Source organism: Carlito syrichta, unplaced genomic scaffold, assembly GCF_000164805.1.
Source record: "Carlito syrichta isolate Samal-C Ts95f unplaced genomic scaffold, Tarsius_syrichta-2.0.1 Scaffold169247, whole genome shotgun sequence".
Lineage (NCBI taxonomy): Eukaryota > Metazoa > Chordata > Mammalia > Primates > Tarsiidae > Carlito > Carlito syrichta.
Genome location: NW_007113343.1, coordinates 944432 through 963836, shown reverse-complemented (window position 1 = coordinate 963836; position 19405 = coordinate 944432). Strand labels below are relative to the sequence as shown.

Genomic DNA, 19405 nt, shown 5'->3' with positions numbered 1-19405 from the left:
AAAAAAAAAAAAAAAAAAAAAAAAAAAAAAGAATGTCCAAATCACCTGTTAAATCAGGGTAAGACTGATGATGTAAACTTGTGTAAACTAAATATTTTAAATACTTTTGATTTCACAAATACTTACTAATTTAATAATTTCCCATTCAAAACTTGAAAACAGTCATTAAATTATGCTTGTCTAGGAAACAAGTCTTTTTTTACATAATCTTATCTCTCCAAAGGCACTATATGGAATTATGAAGCTTAACCCAGTTCAGACTTTTGAACATTTTGTTATAACAAGTATTTAAATGTACTTAATAACAGAACAAAAGTACCCTAAAAGAAAATGGTCCCGAACAATGTCTGCCATAGAGTAGGCATGAAATAAATTTGTATGACAAAAGATAGTGTCTAAAATTTTATGGTACTGTTAAATAAAAAAGCACTTCCCTAGATAATGTCAAACATACAAGGCTATATGATTTTATTATAAACTATGCTTTCATAATTAGCCAACAAAAGTTTATATTTCTAGTTTCTATGTATTAGAATGTACTTGGAGCTATCTCCTTACAATAATACATTCTCAAATGTGCTTGGTCAGATTTAAGGTTATTTTGATCTAATCAGTGAACACAGAAGGTTCTAATTACCATACCTAAAAATCATCATGAACAAAATTTTTTAAAGAATGAATACAAGTAATGCATCAGCTGATAGTAATTTTTCAGGAATAAAAACAAAATATGTAAAACAACAAGAAATTGTAACGCACTTTAGTATTCTCACTCCTTCTAAACATCCCAAGGACATAAATATTAACAAAACAGTGATATTTCTTAAATCACTTTAATGTGGAGCTTACCATGTGTTCCTCACAACCCTAATGTCCCTTGAGATATTAACAGATGTCCCACAAAGAAAATGCTAGGTAAATACATTCAAGCAAATTTCTCTACTACAGGAATCATTAGGGCACTTAAAATACAATATGCACTGTGACCTTCCCAAAGAAGATTGTTGTTACAGTTTCCCAAATTTATTTAATCCAAGAAGCCTCCCCCAGAACATCTATTAAATCCTGTTACAGACTAGTATAGAATAGAACTCAATCTGAGAGATACAGAATGGCAGAAGAGTCGTTAAATATTGATTCCCTACTTAGTCAGGTAAAGTGAAGATCAGAAGCCTAATAAATACCGGTAGTAATAATTAACAATTTTTACTGGATTATTATATTAACAATCCATAAAATTCAGTAAAAAAATTCAGTAAAAAAATTATGATTTCTTTTTAAATTGTAGAAGACTCCTAGCACTCATTATAAAAATAATCTGTTATCAATTATGCTAAAAACAACCATAAAATTGATTATGGATGTTATAATAATAAATTATGTGACTGCTAATTTCATTCATATTTTAATCTTAACTATTATTTACAAGTTACTTTACTGGATCATGAAGATAAAACAACTTCAGAAATTGGACATTTTAGTTGAGGAATTAAAAAAACCCTTTAAATTGTAAAAGATTTCACACTTAATTATCTAAAATTAAATCCATAATATTGTAGCATACAAACATACAATAAACAGAACATATCATCAATGTGTGTGTTTGTGTGTACAAATGTATATATATGTGTGTCTATACTTCCATCTTTACCTATGTAGTCAAAAGACAAAAATACAAGAGTCTACTAATAAAGATAGAAAAATAATTTTAAAAGAGTCCAATTAAAATTAAGGTCAAATTTTTTATAGCCTGAATGAATGATTTTATAAGACTTTTTAAAACCAGATTTTTGCAACCCAATTTATATCAAATTCATTTTAAAACACAATTAGAACTACCAAAATACACAATGGCAAGCAGTGATATAAAACTAATTTTAGATGTTGTATGATGGTCATATTAGTGGACTAACAAGAGTAGGTTACAGATTTGAATTCAGAAAATAATGAGAAATTACTTACCTCTAACTAAAGTTCTCTGAAGGCAGTATCCTCCTTAGAACCCCTATCTTGGGTAGTTTCACCTGCTGTAATTTTCCTCAAAAGATTCCAGCAAAGTCTAGAAAGTTTTAAGTTCTCTTCTGCAAGCCCCATTAGCGCATGTGTGTTACAAACCTGCTCACATACTGCTTCATAGCTGCAACTTCCAAATTCCAATGAACCACCACCACCACCACTACCACTCATGTATCAGTGGAGGATACTACCTTTGGAAGATTCAGCTTAATGTGATATTACTCACTTTTCCAAAAGTATCCTCCAAATTATTCCATTACTGTGTCTATTCATGTACTTAAGAGGGTGGAGGCAAATCAGCAGGTGAATACATAATGACATAAAGATTTAACTAAGCAATTATACTTGCTGAATACTCAAAATAAGATTTAACATAAAAGCACAAATAAAACTAGCTTCCTCAACATTCAATTAATAGGTAAAAAAAGAAAGCCTAAATTAAATGTATATGTGGAAAATTTTGCATAAAAAATACATTATTAGATAGGGTAGAAAAAAGTCTGTATTACTTGGAATTCCAAATATTTCCCTGGTATATTTTGCCAGAGAAATGTCAAAATTAAAAATTAGTTAGGAAATCAGTTGTTGAAAGACAAACGTTAATCTTTCAATGATTTTTTCAGTACGTCATTTCTACTTTAAATGGCCAAAATAAAGTAAAATGAAGTTTAAAAGGTAAATAAGATAAATAAAACAAAATAATGACCCAAATCAAAGCAAATTAATACACCTATAATGGCTATTTACAAAAGGTACTACAAACATTTAACAAAATTTTTCAAATGTACTCAGGGAGCAGAGTGTGAAAAATACTGGAGGAAAGGAGACAATCTTACGCTCTCCAGAAAAGGTCTTTTACTTAGATGCTTGCTTTGGATCTCCACTGATTGATTCCAGAACTTCTTGCTGATTATTTCCTGACAGTCACATAACAGCAGGGGGAAAAAAAGCAAAAGGAATCAATCGTCCTAGATGCCAGAGGACTAAACCATACTTGCAGTGCTATTTTAGAAGTATGGAAGAGCTTTAAAAACACTGATTTTTAGCTAATACCCACCATCAGTTTAATAACAGCATAAATAAGACAAAAACACAAAACAGGATGAAATTTTCCTTTTTAAAAATGCCTTATTTAGCTTTCCTCTGGCACATAGTAGTTGAAACAAATGTTTTTAAATTCTTTAAAGTATCAGCTTAACTCCTTCCATGACTTTCCTTTTGTATAAGTAAACACATGTACATGTAGATAAAATAAGAAAATCATAAAAAAGCAATTAAGAAATGGATGACAGGAAGAATGAGACAATCTAAGATAATCCCCCAATTAGATACTCAGTGTATGAATAATTGAGGTGATAACAGTTGAGTCTTCAAACTATCTGTGCATATAGAATGTATTTTTTTAATTAAATACTTAGAATAGAGATGCTTTTTTGAAAAAAGTGATTTCGTTATAAAAACCAAAGGTGATTTTTCTATTTTAAAAGTGTATGAAACAAAACAATCCTCCCAAAACAAAAACTATTTTCCAATGCAAAAAAGAGATCACAATAATAGCATTCATAAAATAGACTGGTTAGAGGTTTTAAAAAAAAGATAAAGGTGAAATCATCTAATCATCTATCAAAAAGAATAAGACACTGTACCATGAGGCAGTACATTTGCATTCACTTTCCCTCTTATACATGCACTATTAGGACTCACAGAAAGGTCAAAAATCTTCTAGATCTTGCTAGTTTAAATGCAGGAATGACTAACAACCCAAGAAGGTGTTTCTAGGATGATACTTACCTTACAAGAGATAATACCACTGTGCTATTATGTATTCTGTGTAAGGATACACAAGCAGTCAGGTGAAAGGTACACACCACACTAGCAAATGCTTGGCTGGACCCATAAGGTCGGATGACCAATGGAATATCAAGATATGTGTCGATTCTCCAACCTTCATAACCACATTCCAGACATCTCACGTAGTCCTTCAGCTTGCCTTGATACAGTTCATTTATAAGATCCGCCTAAAAATTAGAACATTTGCATTTTAAAAAGTGTTTCTTAAAGTAATTTTTAAAATATGTGAAAACACAATAATCCATGCTTTTTAGAATGGTTTACAAAAGGATACTGATTTTTCTGTTACAATCTTAGAAAGGTTTAATGTCTGACTTATCTAAAATTTTGCTTCAAAAAATCAAGACAAGAAAAATCACCTAAAAAAACAACAGAATTAGATTAATACTAATTTGAGTCAATGTGTAAAAATGAACTATTTCAATACTCATATCATGAAAAAGCCCACTTATTAATATAGGTTCTCATTAAATGAGTAATCAATTTATTATACAATTAAACCTCATATTATCTTTTCATTAGGATGAGAATAAATCCTCTTCTATCAATTTAGGTATGTTTATAATTATACACTGGTAGTGCCTTTATAGTTTTACATATGCATATCACCACTCCCACAATAATACATTGAGTTATAAATCAGTTATAAGCTCAAGTTATAAGCTCAAGATGCAAATAAAACTTTTCAACTTTTAGTAATATCCATAAATCAATTTTAAGGAGAAATACCATAAAGTTTTCAAACTGTATGAAAATTCAAAAAACATCTTAAAATCCATCTCCCTCAAAATATCCTCATCTAAAAGAATAGATCTCTCACCTAGTCCCCAAACTTAGCCAAATGGGGCTCTTCTGGCTCAAGGAAGGCAGGTAACTCCCTAAGTAAGGACCCTTCAAGTGAATGTCTTGCCTCAAGAGTCTTGTACCAAAACTTGGGAACTCAGTAGGAATGCCCCAGCTGATATTAATGGAAGTGCTGACCCACAGAGAGGGATGCAACAAGGAGGAAAGGTAACTTCAGACCTACAAAGAAGAAACAGCCCCTAATACCATCTACGCAGTTACTAAAATATAGTCCCACTGGACTATGTAGAGAAACTAGATCACTAAATGAACTTACATTTTTTTTCATTATCTCTTAAGTAAAGAATAGGCATGAGGAAAAGTGTCCTACAGTTTACTTCTCATAAATTTACATTTCTTCAAATATCTAGGATTTATAAGCCTTCAAATTGGATCCACCATCACTGTCTGCACTAATACTATTTATTTAAGGAAGCTTCTTCATTCATCCACTCCGGTCATATGTAATTATGCCGTCTACACCTCAGAGGGCATTTCAAAGTGGTTCAAATCAATGTTTTTCAAATATCTGATAGCAAACCATCATAAGAAAGTAACTTACATTGCAACCCAGTACATATAACTATACCACAAGTTTCATAAGACAATACTTACTCTTACTTATGTGGCGCTCTCTTATACTTTTCTACTCTATTTCATTTTTTGAAATTGCTAGTGTGGACCCACTAAACCAATTTCATAACCCATACGTGGATGGTATCTACATTTTGAAAAACTCTGCTCCAAGTCATCACAACAGTTTCAATCAGAAATCAGGCCCTCCAGGTTGTCTCATACTTTTCCTCTTTTATCCCTGTGATCCTCTATCACCGCACCCTAAAGACCCTACCATGTACTGAACCCCATCCAGTTTAGCCCTACTCCTCATCTCAATGATATATCTAATGCTCCTTCCACTCCTAATCTGCTCCTCCTTTCATTAGGTAGGAAGAATAAGATCATATTAATGAGGATCCCAAATGCCAAACATATATATGACTATACTTCATTGGTCAAAATAAAGATTTCATTACTATACTTGTGCTACAGATAAAAGACACATAATTTACTTAGGAGCTATCTGGAAATGTTCAAAAATCATTCCCAAAAGCCACGTATATATAATTTAAATTTTTAGAGTTAAAAAAGGCCTCAGAGATTATACAGTCCCATTTCCTTATTTTAAAGATGAGAACTCTGATGTCTAGGTTTAATGAGGATGTTATGACTCAGTTAATGATCAAATGAGATCCCAGTACTTTCAATTCCCTAGTCACTACTTTAACCACTGGACTTTTAAACAAATTTTAAAATATTACAGTAGAATAAAAGTCACTTTAAGGTGATGAGTGATTTATTAGCAACTATTCCCCTCAATTTGAAAAACATGAATTACCTGTTCTGTTTGCTTCCATTTCTGTTCCAAAGCATCAAACATGACTCTGCATAGTTCTTGTACATCATGCTGCTGCCAAGCTATTTTAAGATAAAATTTAATTAAAAATAGCCATAAACTTAGTATAATTTGTTGTCTAAAAGTAAACAAAAACATGGAAAAGTCTACTTTAAATAATGCTAAATTTTAAAAGAACACAAAAATATATATTACAGTCATGAAAAGCAACTGCAAGAAAGAATCAAGAGATTCCATAAATAGCATTCTACAAATAGTATGTGCTTATGGTGCTACAATACTCCTAACTTTGTTATTTTTCTATTTTTCATTATAAAGTTAAGAAACATGTTAGAAAAATCTAAGAAAACAAACTTGTAATGAAAGGTTTAAGGTAATTAAGTTGTTAATATATGTAATATGCTTGTAATGCTATTGTCTCCCAGAATTCCTCTGAATATTAGAAACATTTATCATTATAAGAGAATTAGTACCCTCACTACTATCCCATCCAAAGCTCCTTGTAACATCTGTGGTTTCAATTGCTCTCTTTTTGCTGGTTTGTAACAAAACAAAAAGCCTTTGAAGTTGGTATGGGATACTTGTCACTGGATCTTCTTCAGATTCTTCAAATTCCCACCTATTAAAATGAAATATTTAAAATTTATTTACAAAATAATTTTATTCTTTAAAAGCATAGTGAATAGCAAAATCATAATAATGTAAGCTCTTAATCTGGGAGCTATACAAAGTTTAGATGTTACCTGAAACTAATAAAATCTAAAGAAACATTAGTCTTTCTCTAATTCATAAATTCAAAAGAACTTTAGGCTTTAACATGAAAGGCATAAGGCAGCAGTTCTCAAGAATGAAAGGCAATGCTAATTAATTGTAGAACCTGAATCTGACCGATACTCTTGTCCTAATTATTAGTTCACAAAAACAAACAAAAAACAGGGAACAAAAGAATACTCATAAATGACACTATGACTTTCAACCATCAAAACCCAAATTGAGGAAAACTATAGGACACATTACATCAGTTCGATTCTCTCTCTCTCTCTCTCTGTGCACACACACACATATTCACACGCACATAATATATAGAGATATTATGTAGATATATATATGTAAAGTATATATACACTTATTTTTCTCCCAGGGAATAACTTGAAGGGGGAAAAAGATGGAAGAGGATTTGAAATAGATTAAGAATTTTGTTAACCAATTGCAATCTGTAAATCTTACATGGATCTTGATTTGAACAAATTGTTAAATAAAGCGATTAGGGAAATCTTAGTACTAACCTGAGGTATAATTTATAGGTTATATGATAGGAATGTGTTTCCTATTAATCAGGATGGAGGATTACAGACAAAATAGATTATGAGTTGATAAATACAATGATGAATGATGGGTATAGAGAGATTCATTATACTCTTTCCCTCTTTTTGAATGCTTGCTCAGTGGCTCAGCCTGTAATCCCACGCCTTTGGGAGACTGAGGTGAGTTGACTGTCTGAGCCCGCGGGTTCGAGACCCGCCTGGGCAACTTGGCGAGACCTCATCTCTACAATAAATCAAAAAATCAGCCAGGTGTGGTAGCGCGCGCCTGTAGTTCCAGCTACTCAGAAGGCTGAGGCGGAAGGATCACCGGAGCCCAGCAGGTCGAGGCTGCGGTGGCCGGGAGCGGCCATTGTACTCCAGTCTGGGTGACAGAGTGAGACTCCAACTCAAAAAAAAAAAAAAAAAAAAAAAATTTCTACAATAAAAAGATTTTTAAAAGGGAATATAAGCAAGTAAGTAAAATAATCCAGTAAGATTTTTACCCTGACAAACTTATGATAAACAGCAGTCTAGCCCTTGCTACAGGAACTATCTCAATAACAAGTAAAGGCACAATTAAAGAAGTTAAGATTTCACGGAAAAATAAGATTGGGGAACTAAGGATGGTAATGTACTCACAAAAGTTCTTAAAATAATTATATATTCAATAAATTAAACAACAAAGACAAAATGTTAAGAAACAAATATATTAATGATATTCTAAAGTTAGCAATAAGATTACTTTCTATTTCCTCACATTTTAGTGTCAAAAGGAGGCTTGAGTATTAATTTTTCTCTGCTGCACTTTACAATCATACTAAGTGGTTTTTTTGTTTGGTTGTTTGTTTTTCCTTTTGGGTATGGCCCTCTGTGGGTGTGCTCAATATTTTTCTTATTTTAGGACTTAGAAGCCACAGCCATGTGGTCCTGCCCCTCTTTTACACACTGGTGCTCTCTTCTGATTCACAGATGTCAACAGTATACACAGCACATTTTTCTTCTCAAGACTTCCTTACAAACACTTCTGCTTTAGTCTTCCCCTCCCCCGCCCCCCGCCTTCTACACTTAACCCCCAGCTCCCTTCCTTTCTGTTTATCCTCAACAGAAGGTCCTTGCAGTTGACAGTATGGAATCTAAAATTCTCTCAGTAGCTGTAAGGGAACCTCGAAATTAAAACAGTGAACGCTTACATTTCTTGCAAGGGAAATTCACTATGGGGAGGAATTAACCATAATATAAAACTGAATTCTCACCTGTCCTTTAGTCCTGGTACAAATACCTTAAAAAGTTTTAAATTTTGCTAGTACTTGCTATTATTATTGTCACCTAAGTTAGAAACTTTGGTGCCATATTTGATTCTTTCCTTTGCTCCTAAGTAAAATTTGTTTAAGTTGTCATTTTTCAATGAAATATCATAACCACTGCCACTATTATCATTCTGACTCTAATCCATCCATACCTGGTTTAATAAGATTCCTCCAGGGCTCTCTTTCTAATCAATCCTGTACACTGTACCATACAAACTGTTCTAAAACACTGTATTTAACACATCACTTACGTACCTCCAAATCAAAGTGGTAGGTTCTCTGTTGGCTATTACACAAAAGTGAAGAAAACAAAACAAAAAAAGCCCTATCCTTATATGCTAGTAATACCCCGTGTTGTAGTTCAAAAAGGCCCTCAGCTCTACATTAAGAAACATTATCAATGATCTCGGTGGGGGGGCTCTACTTCCCCACCTGCAGTGAACTCCGCTCCATTCTCACAATCTCATGGCATTTGGCCTTCCTTTCAAGCTTATGTCTAACTCCCCTTCCTCACTCACTAGGCTCCAGTCACAATGTATTTCTTTTGTTCCTCCTCCAAGGCCTTTGCACTTTGCACTTCTGGGTGCCACAAATGCTCCCATGAAGTCTCTTCATATGGCTCATCTTCAGGGAGGACCTTCCTGACTACCTCTCTGAAGCTGGGCTCTACCCTATCCTACCTCCTGACAGTTACTCTTTTCATATTACTCTGCTTTATTTCTTCCTGGCATACATAATTATGTGAAATGAGCTTATATATAAAGTTTCACCTAAGGAAGTTTTAAATGAAACTTTGTCTTATTCACCATTATAATTCCTATACCTAAAAGAATGTGACACACAGTAAGTTTACTGAATTAATAGCCTTGGCTATGCTCTTAATTTTCTCTACAGTGCTATAAATTTACAGACCACTTTCAGAGTAACAGAACTCATGGTTAAACCTGTCCCCAGATCCCCATTCCTTGTAATACTTGTCAAACAGGCACATCATCCTGGACTATTTGGTGTGTTCTAGAATTGAGGGCAGGTTCTGGAGCCCATCTATTATCCTCATCTTCCAGGCCTCTGACAAAACTCTGGTCACACTGATTTCTTGGAGCATCCTGCAATATACTGTACTCTGAGTCATCAGCTATAGTACAGGTGCAATAGGGTAGTGGATCCGGATATCTACTAGATGCCGCTTCTAGCAGGATGTCTTCAGGCAGAGCACGTATCCTTTCTGTGCCTTCAGTTACCCCCTTACAAGTGGTGGTGATAATAGCACATAATTCATACAGTTACTGTGAGAATTAAGAGAGTCTAAAGTGCTTAGAAAGGCACCTGATACAAACAAATGATAACTAACATTTAAGTAGCACTTCCTACGATTAACCTTTGCTTTGGAAAGTCCTCCTGTCTACAATGTCCTCTCTTCTCAACTGGGCCAAACCACATCTACCTTCATGACCTACCTCAAATTCTACTTTCTTCTCTAAGCTACTTTTCCAAGTTTCAACAATCTCACTTGTCTCTAAGCGCTCATGTCCTTAAATGTTATTTAAACCATTTCATACATACACATATCATTATTGTGGAGAGATCTGTAAATTACTCAAGAACAAAGACCTTATTTCTAACTCCCTCTCCATCCACCAAGTGCGTAGCATCTAAACACTACTGGTTAATAAACACATACTGAATGAGAAATATGTCAATTTCTACAAGTTCAGATAACAAGCTTATACTAAATATAATGGTGACAGACCACTGTTTGAGTAATACAACTCAATAATATTGAAATTTCCAAAATTAATCTAAACACATATTTACAGTAACTTCAAAGATGTTACTAAAAAGTAACACGAAAAAGAAAAAAGTCAGTTTTCTCATACTTTAAAGTATCTTAAAAAAATAAAAGATTATATATGTATCTTGAAAATATACAAAGTGAAGGTGTGTTAAATGTATTATAAAAGGACATTCATCTTGAAAACATACAAGGCAAAGGTGTGTTAAATGTATTATAATAGGATACTCATAAAAATAATGTCTGACTTTAGGATTTTTTTTTTAAATGCCATAGAGCATTTTAAACTATCTGGTGTATATAGAGTCTTTTAGAAACACACACACACACACACACACACACACACACACACACACACACATAACAGCTGTATATATTATATTTTAATTAGAAACAAAGTTTGCAAGTTTAAAAAAAAACCTTTAGATTCTTAAATTGAGAGGTGGAGGGAAAGGAGAGTACGAGTTATATATTTGAATTATCTCAAAAGTAGATAACATTTATTTCTTCATAAAGGGTTAAAGCTATAAATGAGGAAAGCTTAAATTTACCCTATATGTAAATCTCATCAATTTTATTCTTGCTGTCTGTGCACTTCTGATTCTTTCTCCCCACACATTTTCATATACCTGTCTCTCACAAGATTTTGTATCTTATAAAGTAAGAATGCTCCAAGCTTTATTTTAAAAGTGCAAAAAGGTAGTTAAATTTTATTAGTTAAAAACTCTATTTTCATTCTTAAATAAATTGTATTTAAAGCATTTTTTGAATACTCACTTATATAATGCATTCCTAAATTCAGGAGTCATAAAAAGTGTTTGCAAAAGGCTATTCAAATAGCAAGTCATTGCTTGGTTTACTAATCCCACGTATCCTTTAAAGAGAAAATACAAATATACATTAATCAGCAAGCATTAAGATGAAAAAAACAATTCAAAAGAATACAAGAAGAATTTAATATATAGTAAAGATTCAGAAGTTAAGGTTACTCATTTGGAAATTTTTTCAATTTCTTTCCATTGCAGTTAAGAACGATCTTCTAATAAGTTTTGCAGAAAATGTCAAGATATCTTGTTATAGGTATGCCCAGAGATACACACGGATACTATGTGACATTTACTACAATTTTAAGAATAATATGCTTAGTATCTCACTTTTCTTTATTTATTTACAGGTTTTTCTCATCAGAGTGTGAGAGCAGGGGTTGGATCTGATTTCTTGCTCACTCTCTATTACCTAGTGCAGCAGCAGGTACACATGAGGGGACAGTGTATATGACTTATAAGTAACACTTGTTTGTATGATTCGTGGCATTAATGAATAATGGAAAGCATTATTTCATTAGTTCATATAAACAGATCCTTCCCAACAAACAACGCACAAGAAGTGTGGCTTCTTTTAGCCAAGAAGCCAGGCTGTTCTGAACCTTCTCAGCTGAGGCTGCCTGGTATTTCCTTTCTTCTCCATCTCCTTCTACCAACTGCTCAAAAGTCAGGACAACCAATCAACTTGGAGCTTTAAAAGGTAAATGAATACTACTATTGTTCTTTGTGTACCTACAGGCCAATCATGTATTTGTGGACTTGTTTCCTTTCCCTGGGTTTAAAACAAAAAAAAGGTTTGGAGGTGGGTTTGAGGGAAGGAAAGAGTAATGGCATTAATTTTTGCCAATGTTCTTTATTTTGCAATTAACAACAAAAATCACATATACCCCTATGATCTTTTGTACTTGATTTAGCACCATATTTAAACAGAAGAGACACTGTCTCACATAAATGTACTACTATTATCCCAAAACATAAAGTTTTTAGTGACACTGATAAAAGTGCTAATGAATGAACAGAAACTTTTGTCATTATACATTGCCTAAATCAAGAAACTTCAAATGGCAGTTATTATCAAGTGAATTCTTTATCTGCAATAGTTATGAATCAATATTTTTAGTAGAAGCCAATAAGGGAGAAGATTGAGAACATAGCCCGCCCTGCAGAGGACACATGCGGAAAGAAATTCTAAATAATCCAACAGGTAAGGAAGGAGAAATTAAACAGGCTAAATGAAGTAGAATCAAATAGGCCAACTCCTGGAATATAGATAAAAGGATTGTTAAAGAAACTGGATAAAAACAGGCATTATGGAGTTAAAGTTTCTAAACATTTTTGAATCCATAAGAGCCATCAATCCGCTCTTTATCCCTCAAAATTAATTCCCCACCCAACACCTCCTCTCATCATCCCCCACCAACACCTCCTCTCACCAACCGTGCTGGCTACTAGAGGGAAGCCGTAGGAAAAGATGACAGGAAAGAATATGTTAAGTCTTCAAACTCACTGTGTCAGTAAGAAATAGGTTTCTAGAGCCCCAAGTTGAAAAAATGAAAGAATTTTTCCATGAAAATATTTCATACATGGTGCTGAATTTACAGTAATTTCTTAAGGCAAATGCAAATTTAATAGTGACTGATAAAATAATTTTTGAACTACAGCATCTTTGGATGCTTATAGATGGTTTCAATTCAGTACCCCAGAACACTGGAAGAGAATGCTCAGGAAGAGAAAGGGGGTGGAACAGAGGTATGTGAGGAACAGCAATTGGGCAAAGACTAGGATGACATGGCACTATGTATCAAAGGCTTCGAAAAATGTTTTTAAAATAAACTTCAACTTAGTAAGACAATTTCTGTGAACTTTTACCCTCAGGAAACAATTAGAGATGAAAATAAAAACTTATGCACATGAATTTTCAGCCTAACATTGGTAATAATTAGTTTAAATATCTAAACCCATACAATGAAACACTATTTTTCAAAGTCCTATATTAAAATACTATTAAATAACATTTTAAAAAATGCTTCTCATATAGTATTAAGTGAAAAATACAGATTAAAAATCTCTATTTTCTTAAAAGTAACATATGAGGGAAAGATAAGATAAAAATAAGTAAAACTGCTAGAAGTAGTCTTTGCTAGTAGTACGGTCAGTGATTTTCACTTTCTTCATTTTACAGTAAGACAATGACTTGTATTACATTTGTATAATCAAAGGAAGGGCATTCTTTAAAAGCACTTCTCACTCTCCAGGACTTTACAGGCATCAGAGAATCATGGGCAGTTGAATCTAGTACAGAGCACAAATTGGAGTTCCAGAAACTCTTGTTGCCTAGTGGACTGAATCATTTGTCAGTATACACAGTAAATATTTCAAGAAAACTGATTTGTTAAATCTGGAACTTTTAAAAAGTGTTTAACCTATCTCAGAATAATCTAGGGTGCTTATTTACAACAAAATACAATTTCTTTCAGGCTACAAAGAGCAGCTACATCAACATTTTGGGATGTAATGTCTTGGAATTTACATTTTTATCAAGTATTCCCAAATGATTTTTAAAGAAATAAAAATCTGAGAATCATTACTCTAGGCAGTGAAATGGGAAACAGTTTTACTATCTACTATTATCTGAAATGGAAGATAATTTTGCATTCTCTCTTATTGTGGTGATTTACTGCAAAAAGTTCTGCTGATATGAATGATGCTAAATACTACATATGACCAGGTTGTACTGCTATTTTCAGAACAAATAAACCATTAAACCTGCACAATGAACAGTTATGTAGAAATTATTCTAAGTTCTAATTACAAAATACAATAAATTACAGATAACATTAAAACAAAATCTGGAGCCAGGCACCAACGCATATGCCGGTAATCCCAGCTACTAGAGAAGCTGGGGCAGGAGGATCGCTGGATGCTAGGAGTTCAAGACCAGCCTGGGCAACATAACAAGACCTATCTCTTCAAAAATAAAAATAAAAATTAGCCAGGTGTGGTGAGGCGTGACTCAGTAGTCCTAACTGGAGAGCTGAGGAGGAAAGATTGCCTGAGTCCAGGTCAGGGCTGCAGTGAGCCGCAACTGTGCCACTACACTCCAACCTGGGTGACAGAGAGAGACCCTGACTCAAAACAAACAAAAATCAAAATAATAAATAATCTGCAATGTAATGCTATAGTATTCTTTTTATACTGAATATTTATAATGTCATATTTTAAAATTGCCTCTATTTTGAAGTTCTAAGAGTAAAGGTTCTAAAAAATACCATTAACTAGATATGCAATCAAAAGCATCTCAAGCCTAGTTTCCACTTCTGTCAACATAAAAAATACCATCTACTGCAATGGTTTATTGTAAAATGAAATTTATATAAATACATCAAAATGAAACCATGTAAATCTAGATTTATTCATTAGGTAGTTAACCAATCTTATATATAAATGTATAAGTCTCTGCATAAATAAGGCTATTTCACTAGTCAATAAACTGCAAAGCTCAAAAAAACTAGGCTTAATCGTGTCCAGGAAAAAAATAGAATTTTAAAATGACATAATTCATTTCAGACATATGGTTAAACTAAAAGAAAACACAATAGACCCAATAAAATAAGAATGGCCCATCTGCTTCAAAATGGAAGTAAATTCCCCATAATCTATTCTAATCTAAAAGGAGACAAAAGAGACTTTCCTTCACAGAGGAGGTCAACTTCAAAAGTATAAGATTATAGTCAAAATAGAAAATTATTGAAAAGCAAAGTCTTCCTTCAAAATACAATATTCAATATTTTTTGTTAGTATTAAATAGTGGTAGCAACAATATAGTAAAAACAACTATGGGTTGAGAAAAAGGTAAACCATATTCCTGTTCTAACTTTACTGCTGTTAGTTCACAATCTTGCTCTGGGTCTCAGTTTTCTGATGCATAAAATGAGGGGATTAGGCTTGAAATCTCTAAGCTTACTCTGGGTCTAATTCCTTACGATTTTATAAAAATACAACAACAGCAATAAATCTTACCAGTTTCTGATTTATTCAAAATAGAGGAATAGGAGTAGCTTTGGCTGACATAATCACTGGTAGAGCCCACAGAACCTTCTCTTGGAAGTGGACCTATAAACCTGTCATGAACAGTGTCATCCACAGTACTGGAATCCTCCTAAAATGCAGCATAAAAGACATTTAGTAAGTTGCAAGTATTGCTGAAACAATAAAGTAAAATATACTGATTGCTGAGGCAATGAAAAAAGATGTAACATTAATACTACTGGTGCCACCGAGGCATTCAAAGGAGTGTATACCCTCACCATTTTCTGTAGGAAGCTTTCATTGACAACAAAAACACTCTGGAGAGGTGCTCATGTCCCCTTCTGAAGCACTTTCTAAATTTTCTTTAGTTATCTTTCAAATTTTCTGTTTACACACACAAAAAAAGATTTTTGGTACTAATCAATCAAATGTACCACTGTATTCCTTGAAGACAGAATCTATCATTCATTTTTACATTATCTTTGCCAGGAAGGTCTGGCAAGTAGGGAAAACTCAATAATTGTTGGATTAGATGGACAGTTTCCTACTGTCTCCAACAAGAAACTTCTTGTTAATAAGGAAGATATTGAAAAGAATTAAGAGAAATAAAAACAGCCCAAGCAATTAGGACAGAGCTGGAGAATAATGACAATGCATTTTAAAACATGAATCCCTTGCTTGTGAATCCAGAGCTCTCTAAATTAACAGTTATTTGAAATTTCAATGTCACTCAAACTCATCAAAATCTTTTCATGTCATAAAAATAAACAATGAGACTAAGGAAGGTCAGAGAACATTTTCTGTTACGGCTTCAGCATGGATGTACTGTGTACAGTCTAGAGAAATATTTTTATTCACAATAAACTTCTAAGTGAAAAGCATCAAATAGAACAATTTTTCCTGAGCAAAGTTTCACTGAAAAGAAGGGTTTTGAAAAAGTCCGTAAGTTCTCTAAGACTTATTTTCCTCAGTCTGCAAAAGAGCAAGGTAAACCAGACCATGTTTCCTTAATTTTTTAAAACTCATGTTCTCTACAATGCATTGTTGTTTCATAACTGTAATCATCAGATAAGATGTACTTTCCATAAATTTTAATTTAAAGACAAAAAGCATTTTGAAAGTACAGTTTTTAAAACTTATAGATTCCCACCCATTCAAAAGTCAGAAATCACTGGAGGAGGGAAAAAGAAATCTCCGAGAGAATGGCCCTCAGATTGGAAGTTATTCGATTAGATAATGTCTAAGGCTACTGGACTAGACAACAACGTTTATTAAAATGTGAATTGGGATAAAAACTAAAAAACTAAAAAATAAAAAAAAGAAAGAAATAAAATATTTATACACTAGTCATTACAAAAAAAGGTGGCAGTAGAGATGGGGGGAGTGAGACTGCAAATGGCCTCCCAACAAATACCAAAAAACCTGACAAAAACTGCCAAAGATTAACAGCAATCAAGCAAATGCTTAACCAGAGGAAAAGCCACTAAAACATATGAGATCTTTGTGACATTTTTACTTATCCTAGACCTACCCCCATCTCTGGTATAGCAGTCATAGAAGACAGCTCCCCATGTTAAACCTAAATCAATAGCAGACTACATGCACAAATTATAGTGCCATGAATGTCCTGCGTAACCATATTATACACACTTATGACGAACCAACATAAAAAGGAAAAAATAATAATTTATTATGCAAATTACAAAACATATCTTTTCTCCTTCCATTAGAAAACTGTATTCCCAGGGTGATAGTGCACAAAATTATGAATATAAGGTTTTCTAAATAGCTTACCAGCAGTATTTGAGGTTGTTCACCATCTTTATCTGTCAAATGCAGAAAGTTCTTCTTTCCTGGCTCAAAATTAGCATCAAGAAGAGATTTGTCACTGGTATGATCCAGTGGAGCCTATAGACATAAAACATAATATCTCATGCTATGAGAAATATAAATTGTAATAATAAAATCAAATAAGTAACATGTAAGTTGATACATTTGCATTTAAACAATTTTTTTTTTTTTAGTAATGATGTAGTAAAGTTCTATTTATCTACACTTAGAATTAACTCATCTATTCATAAACTGGGATAACTAAGCCCAATGACAGTGCACTCATTGGCAGGTATCCCAGAGGCTCACATTCCCCAATATCTAAAAAACTGAAGAGAGAAAAGGTAATGATGAAGAAGTAATGTTAAGTGCTACATACAAAAAATAATCTGTAAACATTTTTACTTCCATGTTCTCTAAAATGTATGCAACAAAATATTTAATGAATTTTCATGAAAATTAACTAAAGATAATTTTACATAACTAAAAACTATAAAATGTTTTGATATACAAATAAAATAATTCTCAGATAAGCAACATACTAAGCAACCCATCCAAAATAATTATGTAACAATTATGTAATATAACAAAAATGTAACTAATGCACTATATATAACCTTCAAAAAGACACCTTATGGAAAAGACTGTCCTAGTAAATGATACCCATTCAAGTCTACTGCCAGAATCTAGAGAATCCCAGAAGGGATGGAAGTGATCATGTCTTTGAAAATTAAACAACTGAGATTCAACAGTCTTCACCTAACTCTTTTATACAGCAGGGCAATTTCAACGCTAGCTGTCATTCTGACATACTCTAGCTGAAGAGAGAGAACTCCAAGGACTAAGCCCTGTTCACTCACACTCAGGACCATTGTTGACAAAAATGAGGGAGTGGGTAACATCTTTAACATTATTTTGATACATTAAGAAATATTTTGCCGGACTTGGTGGCTCAGCCTGTAATCCTGCACCTTTGGGAGGCCGAGGTGAGTGGATTGCCTGAGCCCGCGGGTTCGAGACCCATCCGGGCAACTTAGCGAGACCTCATCTCTACAATAAATCAAAAAAATCAGCCGGGTGTGGTAGCGCGCGTCTGTAGTTCCAGCTACTTGGAAGGCTGAGGTGGAAGGCTCGCCGGAGCCCAGCAGGTCAAGGCTGCGGTGGCTGGGAGCAGCCACTGCACACCAATCTGGGCAACAGAATGAGACTCCAACTCAAAAAAAAAAAAAGAAATATTTTTAATGTTTCAAATTCATGGGTGATGTCTCCTTAAAAAGACACATTTTATGGAATATCTTTATTTCTGAGGAAATTGCCATTGATTAACAATGAATACAAGCACAGGTATAAGAGCAAACAAATTAACTGTAAGAGATTTTGCTACTTACTATCTGTGTGACCAGGGGCAAGCTACTGAACTTCCCCATGATGGTTTCCTCACCTATAACATGAAGTTGTCCTAGCTCCTACGTCACAGGGTATAGTAAGGATTAAAGAAGATTATATTTGTACAGAGTTCAGAATAATACGAGGGATATAATATTACAAAAGAAGTATTAAGTAAATAAAATAGCACATTTATCTTATCTGTCTCAACTGTGGCTCACATCTAGAAATCCATGAGAAAAACAAGACATAGAAAACCTGAAGTAGCTGGGCACAGTGACTCATGCCTTGTAATCCTGGCACTTTAGGAGGCTGATGCAGGAGGATTGCTTGAGGCTAGGAGCTTGAGAAAACCTGAAGAGAAGCCACATGGAAGGAGGAAAGGTATCACTGAGTCCCTAAAATTCACTAGCAGGACATAAAAGATCAGATGATATAGCTGGAATACATGGGAGTTTACCTCAATAAATCTGTGTGCATGTACAAGGTGAAGGGTGGTAACATGGGTTTGGTTCTCAAAGGTACACCCATGCAGCAGTGTGCAGTAAGCAGGTGAAAGCAAGCAGACTTGTAGAAATGTACAGTGGGCAAATAAAAAAAAACAGAAATGGAGCACTTGAGAATAGTCATAGCTGAAGAAAGAGAAAAAGGTAATTCTGACATAGAACTATTAACACTAATGCAAAAGATAATTTAACAAATGCTTTTTGAGGGCCTAGGAGGAGTGTCTGTAGAGGATACAAAATTAATACTATGAGGTTCCTGTCATCAAAATGCTTACATTCTGCCAAATGGAAAGACACAAATGA

At 33.6% G+C, this 19405-nt stretch overlaps 1 protein-coding gene across 3 annotated transcripts in view; it reads right to left on the bottom strand.

Moving 5' to 3' along the window:
* The window catches only part of USP47 (ubiquitin specific peptidase 47), a 118886-nt gene that overhangs the window by 55203 nt on the left and 44278 nt on the right, over nt 1-19405 (bottom strand). For all 3 annotated transcript variants that reach the window (XM_021709226.1, XM_008051259.2, XM_008051260.2), the window contains 6 exons: nt 17175-17288; nt 15372-15510; nt 11305-11401; nt 6598-6743; nt 6107-6186; nt 3885-4034 (listed from right to left, as the gene is read on the bottom strand). In XM_021709226.1, coding sequence (XP_021564901.1) covers nt 3885-4034; nt 6107-6186; nt 6598-6743; nt 11305-11401; nt 15372-15510; nt 17175-17288 — 726 coding nt within the window. The remainder of the gene's footprint in view (nt 1-3884; nt 4035-6106; nt 6187-6597; nt 6744-11304; nt 11402-15371; nt 15511-17174; nt 17289-19405) is intronic.